We start from the raw sequence: 12000 nt of genomic DNA, 5'->3' as shown, positions 1-12000 counted from the left end.
GAATAAAAGAAGAAATAATAGTTTCTTCCTAGAAGAGAACGTGATAGGTATGCCTCCAAATTAGTAAGATTTTAATTTAATTATAACAGAGGAATGTGTGTGCACGTGTGATTTACCTGCTTATAAGTAAGCAATGAGGGTGTCTCCCATATGTAGCTTGAACGAGGAGGGGGGCAGGTCCTCAAGCACAGCCTTGCTAGGGCCCCCTGAACAGAGTTTTTGCAGCTGACATAAGCCAAGGATGCACCCTCCAGTCCTCTTTGCTCATTCAGCTGCCCATTCAGGTCCTGCAATGCAAATCAAATAAAATCAAATCCCAGTGGTCTTCCACTTCCAATCAGTATGAGCCATCCACATCTCCCAGACTGTTGACAAATTAACTTCCATAAAATAGTACGTGCTACTAGCTATCTGTTATCACCATCTTTCTGTGACCCTTCAGTGTTTAAAAATCCAACAACCCAAAACATAGATCTTAAAAAGCACTGACATCAAAATAAAATTTGACCATTTTCAAGCAATTGTCCTTTTCACAAACCACTTTATGCGATGAAGGCTTCAGCTTCCAGTTCTCAGAGGAAGTCTTGATCACGTGTGAATTTTTCCCTGCTCTCTGCTGGCAGGCCAGACACTGCAGTTCCTGTAACAACCAAACAGCAGGTAAAAATCAGCCCAGCTCTTGCTTCTGTTTTCTTTTTTTTTTTTTTTTTGTGTGTGTGTGTGCATGTGTGTTTGTTTGTTGTTTTTTTAAACTACTAACTAATACACCACACACAACACACATACAACTTATACACGCTACAGCTGATCTGCCTCAGAGTAGCAAAACCAATTATTCCTTGGTATTCTCAGGAAATGGAAGAGAAATGTTCTCAAGGCTGACAGATTTCTGAAATGATCTTTCTTTAACGTATGCTCAGTTTAGCTGCTATTTTAGTAAAATGACTCTAGCTTTATACCAGCTGAAGAGAAAGCAGAAAGTAAATCAACAAGCTTTCTTTCAGCTAGACTTCAGTATCTCAAAAATTCACAGCTAACGGAAATTTGCTACCAAGGTTTCATCCCTATTATGAAAACAACCATTTCAAACACTGCTGTACAACTTGATGTGATTACAGCCAGTGCATAGCAATGGCTCACATGTAGGTTTTCCTATCTGAGAGGGAGCAAGAATAAAACAGGTACTAAGTAATACAGTTTGGCCACAGCCATATCATCCCCTGGTTATTTTTGCAATATGAGTTATAAATGGATCAGATGCATTTGCATTTCATTCACTAATTCCAATCAAAGCAACATACGTGTCCTTATTTTTTCATAATAGGGGAAAAGAAGTTGGATATCCATTTTATCTTTAAGGAAAAAAAAAAAAAAGGGCATCAAGCCAGAATCTAATCTTGTCTGCCACTATGTGCCACTATGTAAACGATGAGTAAGTCTGCTCAGGTCAACAGAGCAACAGCAGAGTCACATGAGTCACAGCACACTTCTCTTTGGAAAGATTTCTCCATGGCTAAATATACTTTTACAGTTGGTTCAAGAAAAGCTCTGTGTCAAGGTCTAATAAATGCTGGCAGTGATGCTGAGCTCTGAGCAATCATAAAGCCAAAAGGATGAACAAGAATTAACAAGTGGACTTAAAAAACTACTGAAGAAAATGGAAGTTTTTTCCATGTAAGAACTGAAGTATCAGAACATTGGTAATGAAAATCATAACCTATTTTTTCCACTACCTACACTTACTCACCTTTCAAATGGATCTGAAGAAAAAAAATAGAAAGTGAAACAATTTTCTCCAGAATCCAAGTGTAGAAAATACTCTGAAATCAACAGACTAAGCTTATGTAAGTTACCACTCAGCTATGCGACAACACAGAGTTTGTTCCACTATCATTTTAAGCAGTCTTTTCCCAATAAATGTCTTGTTCCTCCCAGGGGAAAGCATTAAATGAACGTACCGCTTCTGTTATCAGTGAACAGGAACAGCCAAATCAACAGAAACTAACCCAACACACCACCCATGATCCAACAGCACGGTAATTCCAATGAATACCCTTTATATCTCCATCTGATATACACAGTGCTGAATCTGGAAAAATGAGAGCTCAGTAAGCCATAAAAGAGATGCCCTTTAGTCTTCCTTTTTTTCCACCCCCCCCCTCCGTGGGGTCATAATTTAGCACTATTACAAGGATAGCTTTAGGTAATCAAAATTGCTTATCAAATGTGGGTTTGTATTCCCTATCAAAAGTGTACTGAATTAGAAAAGATTTAATAATTCCTTGTGAATTTCTCTTCTACCTAGTCTTTTCACTGGAAGCCTGATTAAACAAGTATTATTTCTTCTTAAGTGGTTTTACAGTCCGTTTATCTTAGATTTATGACTATCAACTTACTTTAGAAGGTATTAGATAGCGTTAACGTTTGACACATATTCTCTAAATCATTTACAGTGCTCTCCATTTGCACTAGATGATCAGTAATCTTCCCAATATTAGGTTTTATTGACAATGCACCATATAGAGTTCTTATTATATGATAATGATTTAAGATAGGTGTAGGACTGGGAACTAATAAATCCAAAAGCTCCTATTTGATTGTTGACACAAAGCTGGGGAATAACGTGCATCCATCTAAATCACAACATTTCTCAATAGTGCAGTGGAGATGAGCAGGGGCTCAGCCCGGTTCTCCTGGTTCCTGAGCCTACCTCCACCCCGCCAACGCTGGTCCCAGCCTGACAGCCTCAAGCAGCCCAAGCACGCCTCTGTTACACTTGAGTCACACCAAGGTAAATATGCCAGTTGAGATCAAGAAGCGTTTCACCTGAGCAGGGAGTAAGCCTGGAGATTAAGGTTGTAAAAGATGATCCCCCTGATTTATATTTGGGAGACAATATACAAAGGTGTCATATATAACAAAGACATACCATCATGCAGCCCTGCACAAGAATTATTTCACAGAAATATTGGCATGGAGAGTTATTGAATTCAATTGAATAATTTATTCAACTACTTCTACAGAATATCAGACCCCACATCCTTACTACTCACAAAAAAAAAAAAAAAAATGAAGTAGGGAAAAAAAAGCCTTTGGTGGCAAATGAGCATCTCTCCACTGAATTCTACAGAATTAAAGTCTCATCTGCAACCCTGTAATCCAAAGGTAAGTCTTTGAAATGTAGTCAAGAGATCTGTATCAGTCCTGCTTTTACAGTACATCATTGGAAATGACTTCTGGGGCATCTGAGCTGCATGAACTGGCAATTTGTTAAGTTGAAATGTGACATCTCAAAAAAAAAAAAAAAAAAAAGAAAAGAAAAGCTGAAATGATCTCAGAGCAAAAGTAACACAAAATCGGAACCTTGCTTTTATCCAAAAATCACCTGGTAGAAAAACTTCAATAAAAATTGTATAAGTGGCAAATTTGTCACGTGGCAATTGCAGATGACTGTAAATGTGAATAGTACGGAAGTACAGTAAAGAGCTTGCTTTGTCTCACCTTGCTCATTGAGAAATACAAACAAACCAAAAGTCCTTACTCAGACTAAAGGCTTGGCAGGCTCACCCAGCTGCCTACAAATGATTTAGGAGGAGAGAACATCGAGAACTCGGCTCCAATCAAAATCAAAGACCTAGTTCAATGCTATGTACTAAGCATCGCTGTTACATTGTCTTACTTTGGCAAAAGCAAGCACAGATTTACAGGTGGAAGGGAAGTAAAAAAAAAAAAAAAAAAAAAATGTCCTCCCTAAATCAATACTCCCCAGTACAGTATGCACACTTCTGGCTTTGACATGAGGGAGTGCTTTAGACCCACTGCTTAGCTTGTTAGCAGGCAATTTACTAATGTACTGCGAAATAGCAGAAATATCACAAGTTCTATTTTTCTTATTAATGGAGCTAACTGCCTTCTGCAATGCAGTATCTACATTTTTGTCTGCTTGTCTCATTCACTCAGCTCCTAAATCAGCAAAATTTAGCAATCTTCAACATCTCTCAGTGATGAGTGAAATTTCTGTTACTACTGTGAAGAAGGGAGGAGGTCAATAAGGCTTGGGAAAATTTGTTAGTATGATCTGTAATATGAATTTGGCAGAAAAGAAATTGAGAACATTTCTTTGGAAAACAATCAAAGGGCAAAGTTTTCCTCTTGGAGCTGCATGGTAATTCACGACTTATATGCTCCAAATAAACTTAGTACTCTGATGATTACAATAGCAAAATATCCAGTGTCTGCCTGACAGACCAAACATGGGCATTTTTCCCCTCTTTGTCAGTATTTTTCTGTTCAGGCAGGCGGGCGGGCATGCGTATGTCTGCTGACACACAGATAAAAACTGAATGATACATCTCTGCTCAGGAAGATTATAATTAAGTTAGGTATGGCACAAGAAAAAAATGACAAGTAACAGGACCAGTGGCAGAAATTTAGGTTCAGCCTAGCAGAGCGCAACATACGCTTTCTCTTACCTGGATCTTGGCTGCTCCTTGTGTACATGAAAAGTCAGCAAATTCGTGGCTCACTGCCTGTACTACCTGAAAACAAAGAAGTGACTGATAAAACTGAGGAACTTGACAGACTCTGGGACAAGCAATCTCAAACCTCTTCCATCCATTTAAGCTTGTGTTAATCAATACCAAATTAAAGCGTGGAGCTTGCTGCTATGGAATAGTATGGTAGCTAGAGTTCAAAAAAGGCCTAGGCATGTTTATGGAGAAAATATCACTTAATTTCAAACCACTGTTTGGTCTGGGAGCATACTTGGGCTCCACAAGTTTCTAAACCACTGAACAATAGAAGGCTACGCCAAGGATCCCTCAGTCTGAAGGGTATCCTGTTCCTATACTTTTCCCTAAACACGTCTCATAAACAATGCCAAAGGAAGAACGCTGGGAGATTTGGATCCTGCTCTGTCCAGACGTGACATTTCTTATACTTCTAATTAATGCAATCATAAAAAACAGACTGTTTAGACAAGAAATTGCGTTGGCTGGAGTTTAAAAGAGACAAGATGCAGATTTTAAGAAAAAGTTGTATGAGACATCTTCAGAAAGGGTTAAAAAAGAGCCCGGTTAAAAATTTGAAATATTCTCAGGGACTAACCTCAGTGGAGGGAGGCAAAATCCTGAGGCCTTCTTTGCAGCCACTGGAGGAACTGGCTCATCCAGAAGATCCTTTAAAGCACTTGCAGAATCTCCCAACCTGAATCACCATCCACATCAGCATCCCAAATCAATACAACTCCAACAGCCTTTCCTCCAGGAATGGAGAATTACTATCCTCATTTTAGGCAAGTAACTTTTATGCACCATTCTTTCTCATAGCCTTTGAACAATCTCCTCCTGTCAGGCCATAGGTCTCCCTTCTTATTCCCCCTATTCCACTGTACCAGGGCACTTACAGCGACTGACCTTTCCCTATTTCGTTCTTTCAATCAGCTGCTTAAATGTGCAAAAACAAGTACAACTACTGGCATGCCTAGCCAACAGTGAGAGCGTAGAGTTCTGTGTGAACACAAACCTCATATTTAATGCAGTCTTTGCTTTGTCAGTGAAAGCTTTAAAGCAGTGGGCCACTAATTCTACTATGTAAAAAGCCAGGCTCTTTCTGTCCGGGAAATATTTTACATTCTGTTCTTTCTGCAGTATTACTAATTCCAAAGTTCTCTTTAATGCTCTGCATCTGAATGGGACTCTCAATTACATGAGTCACTGCAACTATCCTTTGATTTTTTTCTTTCTTTCTCTTTTTTGGCACGAACGTGTAATCTAAATCCACAACTGCTGGAGTTTGTCGCTTGCTCTGCACACTTGAAGTGCCACAAGAAAATGGGTTGAAGAGTTACGTGCATGAGTTTTGAGTTGCTCATGGCAAGCAACGCAGCCTGAGTGTTTTGTCACTGCTGTCACTTCCTCATCAACTGTGGCAGAGAAATAGAGGTGATCTCACCTTGGGCACAACTCCTCCCTACGCCAGTGTACAGCAGAACCACGCACATTGTGGCAGGGGCAGGTATAACACCATCCTAAAATGAATACGAGGGAGAGGAAAGGGGGTGAATTGCCCGGTTACCCGCAGTATCTTTTGCTTCAGGATGACACATCGCTCTTACTAGTGCTAGTAAGAGTGTAAACATCCCTTCCACACCACAGGAAAGCTACACGCACTAGCTATGAATTCTTTACGACCCTTGATATGAACGTAACCCGTGCTGAAGTTCATCTGTCATATCCACACTCTGACATAAACAGGGGCTAGCTAAAGATGAGAGGGTACAGCCCATAATAGTATCCTCTCTTTTGAGCAGCTGTCTTCTACTTACTTCTGGGTTACAACCTGGGATCAAGCCTATGCTAGGGAGGCTCTGTACAGCAGCAGTAGCATCAGAACACCCTTCTTTGCAGTGGCTTGTGAAAATCTCACCAGAACAAGACAGATCTCACAGGAATCCCTTAACAGAGGAGCCCAAGCACCTTACAGGATGGAAAGGCAGAAATAAGGACTGAAAAAGTTTAAAATATACTACTGGAAAAAACAACAACAACAAACAAATAAAACAAAACAAAAAACACCACAACCAACAAGTGTGTGTAATACAAATATGTTTCTTGTTACACAGTTAGTATGAACTGCAAACCAAAGCCCATCAATGAAAACAATACACTACTCACAAAATAAATCCTTACAAATAAGTACAATACCTGCACCTGGATGCATGCGTACTGGTGGTTAACTGAATCATGTGCTTAAAAATCTGATTTAAATGGACAAATGCTGACTTTGCACACATTTTGTGGTCACGTTGGCAGGGTAGATTATTGAAGAAAATGTCTTTTTCTCACTTGTGGAAAGCTGAATACAAAGCCCACGCACAGTGCTTTTCTGGGAAAGCAAATTTTCTAGGAATGTCAGTTATAATTTTAGGAAGGAAACAATGTGGTAATTTTCAAATTCAAATTAAGTATTGGTGCAGAAGGAGAGAAGCAAGGCTTGAGAAGAAAAGGTCATGGCAAAACACTGTGGAACAGGTTAAAAAAAAAAAAAAAAAAAAAAAAAAAACTTTTCTCTTTTTGCCCCCTTTTCCATCTTTTCCAGCCAGCTTCTTATTAGGAAAGCTGTTTTCCATCTTTTATAAACTTTCATTCTCCGTCAATGTAATGCAGGAAAGTGCTGCTTTCCATCTTTTCTAAACTTCCATCCTCTGTCAGTGTAATGCAGGAAAAGCATTGCTTGAAAAGCTTTTCTTTTGCTAGAGGATAATTACTAGTTGTTCACTACCTCATTATAAAATCCTAGAGGAGACCAGGATTTTACCATGCAGATGCTAAAAAGCATCAATATTATACCTTACAGAGGAAAAACTATAGTGTTTCTTCTATCCCTTTCCGCCTAGAAAATCCTTGCTTATTTGGGAGACAAGGCAGAATGTAACATCTTTCTTCTTTTCTACATCTGCCTGATTTAAATTGAAAGCTTTGTAGGGTGGAACCCGTTAAGAACGACGTTAAGTATGTATATTTTAAAGAACTATGTCACATCAGTAGTGAAACAAAAAATCAAAGATTATTATGCCAAAGCCTCAAAAGCCTCAACTGTAGGTCCCAGAAATGACAGTATAATTATTTTTAGAGACAACTATAGCAGTAACTCAACATGACACGGGAGACTTTAAAAACAGCAAGCCTGATTTAAACCATCGGAAAAGCCAGGAATACAGGCTGGAGACTGTTCTTAATGCACCATATTGCATCTGAACATTTTGTTCCTACCCATCCATCCAAAGCATGACGTTTTGCATTTCATATTACCATTCTGAAGACATGAAAGGATTCTTCGAGTTGATGTTCATATGCTGTGTCAGAGCATGTACTCTGACTGCTTGGAGAGATGTCATGTCCACCTTTTGCTCATCTTCCCGCCTTCAACTGAGTCTCCTTAACTATCCCCCCTCCCATTTCAAAAATAATTAAAAAAAATAATAATAATCCCTGGGGCTGTTTTTATTGGTAGCATTATTTCAGCAGGAAGATAGCTACAAATACTATTAGTCAGCAGGAAGAGAGCTACAAGTACGGTTTGTGGGATTTGAACTCCACGTGGAATTTCTGCAGTACCTCAGCTGTTATGCATATGTACTAGGAGCGACTGCTAACAAATCACTGCAGTAATACTTGATGTTCATATACAACTTCTCATCTTCAAAGCACTTCAAAATTTCCCAGAAGTTCTACAAAATATGGGAGAGGGAGGAAGAGATATGGGCAAAAGCCTTTGTTTAGCTCCTAACTTTGTTTAGGTCCTAACATAAACCATCATTATTCCTTTTCTGCTTTGTCATATAGCAAGAATGTTGTAGTCATCAGATTTGACTGAAGTGCTAAATTGACAATAACGTTTTCAGCAAAAATTTTAAGAAATACTCCTCCCCTTCCATACAGACAGTTCTTTTCAGAAGTTATGTTCACACCTTTGAGTTCAAAATCAGGGAAACTTGTGACATTAGCATAATGCTCTGGGAAATTAATTTATGTATCAAAATAAAGGTCCTTTTGATTTTAGAAATTTTTCATGACCAAAAAAAAAAAAGTCATATTTCAAAGCAATAAAACATTGCAGAACATAACCATGGGTCTTAGAGATTTTAAAGGATTTTTTTTTAGGATAAACCAATAATTCCTCATGAGTTACTTCACCGTTCAAATTGGAATAGTTAGCTTTTATAGCTGAAAGGAAGCTCTTATTAACTTGTTGGCCCATGTTGGATAGAAAAATGAAGAAAACTTTTAGTGAATTGCTATAGAGCTTACTTCTGGTCATGTAACGGGAAGAATTTCTTTTTCTCAACAGGTGAGACCAACTAAAATATTCTGCCCACTTAACATCTCAAACAACTGCTTTACAGAGAGTCCAGTGCCCACACATCTGACATGTACTTTAAAGAGTACTTCCAGGCTATTGGCACTCAAACGCAGCTACTGAATATTGTCTTTTAATTCTGGGAGCTCTTTCTGATGAACAACGTGCAGGCAATGCCCCCTTCTGGCTGTGCTCTCAGCACGCCCATGCAAGGCAGGCAGTGACAAACAAGACCTTTCAGGCAAACTATTTCAGGTTATTGTCATTTTTGCCTGGATGAGTCAGGCTTGCGAACGTTCTTCGTTCTCACCATAAAAATGTGGGTGAAGTGAAACAAAGCCTAACATTTTACTTAACGAGAAACAAATACAAAATTGTAACAAATAAAATATTCTGTTTCGTAAATATTCACTTAAACACGCAATCCAGCTCTTACGCTTGAAAGCATGACTTGTTTTTACCATGCTTTCTAGGGCACAGAGTTCTGTAACATAGCAATTAGTATAGTTTACTATTTTGAAACATAGACGTTAAACCAGTTCTTCTGATGTCAATTATTGTATAGTTAAGATTCCTCTTGTGTTTACAACATTTCTATAATGTCTGACAAAATATGGAATGATGTTAGCATACAGAGGAATACGAAATGCATTTTCAGATGAAACGTTACACATATTCCAGAAAAAAATCCACGGAAATCAAAAGGAATTCTTTCTGGGAAGACTGTAAAAGTACATACTCTTCTTTTACGCAGTTTTAGTATGGTGGAAATAAAGAAGTGTAATATATGAAACTAGTTTAAAAGCTTAGAAAAAAATTAAAATGAAATAACATACATGTTATTAATGACTAACTATAGAAAAAAGTGTATAATTACATGTTAATTAAATTCTCTCCTTAGTGTATCTGCAATGCCTCAAAATTACATTTTCTTTCTGTGTATTCTCCTTCCAGCAAAATATCCTGAAAAAGCAGAAACTTTTAAGCATTTCACAACTGGAAGAAAGAAATAATAAAACTAGAGAGTTGTTTTTTTTTTTTTTTTAACTGAGATTTATATTCAGAAATAAACTGAACTTCAACATGCTTGTATTACATATCCTTCTGTTTACAGTCTCCCACTTAAGTCTAAACTAAACAACAATCCTGGCAGAACACAGTGAATTTGAGGAACTCGGACGAACTATTTCTAGGTAAAAGTTAAGTGAACCATTTTCCTTTATACAAAAATAATTATGCTCTGGCAGAGAGCCAGTCTTCTCTGTGTATCACCCCCCACCCCCCAGTTTCCGTAAACTTCAACACCACCTTTCTTATCTGGTTATTTAGGACTTTTTAATTTTTCGGTTCTCAAAGTATAAGCTTCTTCTTGTATTTGCAGCTTTTCATTTATCTCTGCCTGTAAAGAAAATCAGAAGAAAAAAGTGGTTATGCTGGAGCTATCTTAGGCTGCACATTGTCTTTGTGGTTTTGACACAGTGTGGTGCAGTAAGACAGACATTATCCTACACACCTTCCTGTTTTGCAGACATAACGGTGTTTCAGCCTGTACTTACGTGATAACACTTTATCGTATTACTGTGCGCAATCCCGATGTATGGTATGTCTGCCATGAACGGGAAGTGATCTGGGACAGCCATTTCTCATATAACCTTGTCTTGGGAGATAGGCTAATTTGCCTGTATTCTCAGACAGCCTTTACCAATAAACACCAAATCAGAAAAATTGCTTTGGGATTTGATTGTTTCCACTGTTTTCCTTTGCTGCAGATGTTTGTTCTCTAGTGTAATACATTTTATTGAAATGACTGGAATTAGAAAGCATTACTGAAAATGAACAATAAAAAAAACATATTTCTGTGATGTTGCTTGTCTTTCTTAATTACAAACACAATTATGAATGTGTATCATATTCTGGAAATCCAGACTGTTGTACATACTGAACACTTAATTTGCAGTGTAATATTCGTGGGGGAAAGTACAAAGGTTCTGACATATCTTAGTGAAATCTGCAGCAGTGATAAAGTGTAGCAGTTCTTAATTTGATAGCATATAGAAATGTGGGATCACTGGGACAAAGAGCACAAATATTGGGGTTTTATGGGGAGTTTACGTGTATTTTTCCGTGTCGGCATACACCACTGCCAAGATACATGAGGAACAGAAGGCGTGCAATGATGCAGTCCTTCCAAGAATTGTGATGTTTTGTTGAAACAATTAGAAAGGGATAAAAGGTCCTTCACAGACTATCAAAACTGACCCAAAACTTAGAGATACATTCTGAATAGACTTCATATAATTTTGATAAAGTGATTGGATGTGGCCCGTAAAAACTTGCAGTAACTCGCCATGTTAGGAACATTTTTTTTTGCCAGTCCTGGAAATCCCTACTGCTGCTATCCTGCAAACTTCCTGTCACTAGATAGCCTCAACATCTGGTCTATGGAGAATTTTTTTCCAAAGTTCTCCATGCAATTGGTCAGCATCAAAAAGCTGGGATTTCTATCTCAGCTTTGTGCCTTTGGATATTGCCTTCATCATATTAAATCCACCTTCAAGTACCAACAAATATGTTCCTATCCCTATACTCCCATAAACTGTAAGTATGCTTAGATGCTTTCCTGTGGAACACTGACCCTCCAGGCTAATCCTCTCCTAGCCACCCCAGATGCCTTTTTTTCTCCATTTTTTTTAAGCTCTCTGTCTCCAATTCTACATTCAGTGGAAATCAGTTGCCACCATGCTTACTCTGGCTGCTGTTACCATCACTGAGCATCAGCACTATGATTTCAGACTGGAAGTTATTTTCTAGACCCAACAAGAGCAAAAGCTGTCCACTGCAGACAAAATGCAGATTGCAAAATCACAGTTCTTTCATAACAACACAATGCCATGAGTTTGATTATGTAGCAGCTAAAAAAATCTCATGGTGGGACTACCCCAACTTAAATATCAGGTGAAAAAGATGAACTGTTGAACAACTTTCAAAAACAAAAAGGATTTTTTTTTCTAGGTATATAACTAGAGTTCTGAAAGAGGAAAAAATGCATTTCTTTCATCTCAGCAGGTTTTGTAAAGAAGAAAAGCTCTTAGTACTGACGCTAATGAAATCAAGGTCAAGTGAAAATCATGCATTCCTTTG

General features: G+C 38.1%; 1 protein-coding gene across 3 annotated transcripts in view; it reads right to left on the bottom strand.

The window, feature by feature from the left end:
* Positions 1–12000, bottom strand: part of CABCOCO1 (ciliary associated calcium binding coiled-coil 1) — a 91829-nt gene that overhangs the window by 28582 nt on the left and 51247 nt on the right. For 2 of the 3 annotated variants that reach the window (XM_084524862.1, XM_084524863.1), the window contains exons 8-11: positions 5107–10258; positions 4473–4538; positions 539–640; positions 117–287 (exon numbers count right to left, since the gene is read on the bottom strand). In XM_084524862.1, the coding sequence (XP_084380988.1) occupies positions 10181–10258 (78 nt within the window). In that variant the 3' untranslated portion in view covers positions 117–287; positions 539–640; positions 4473–4538; positions 5107–10180. Of the gene's footprint in view, positions 1–116; positions 288–538; positions 641–2710; positions 2827–4472; positions 4539–5106; positions 10259–12000 lie in introns of all 3 variants that reach the window. The other variant, XM_084524864.1, reaches the window with a different exon arrangement.

The sequence above is a fragment of the Aythya ferina genome, assembly GCF_964211825.1.
Source record: "Aythya ferina genome assembly, chromosome: 7".
Lineage (NCBI taxonomy): Eukaryota > Metazoa > Chordata > Aves > Anseriformes > Anatidae > Aythya > Aythya ferina.
The sequence above is the reverse complement of the archived record's forward strand: the minus strand, read 5'-3'. Positions and strand labels throughout refer to the sequence as shown.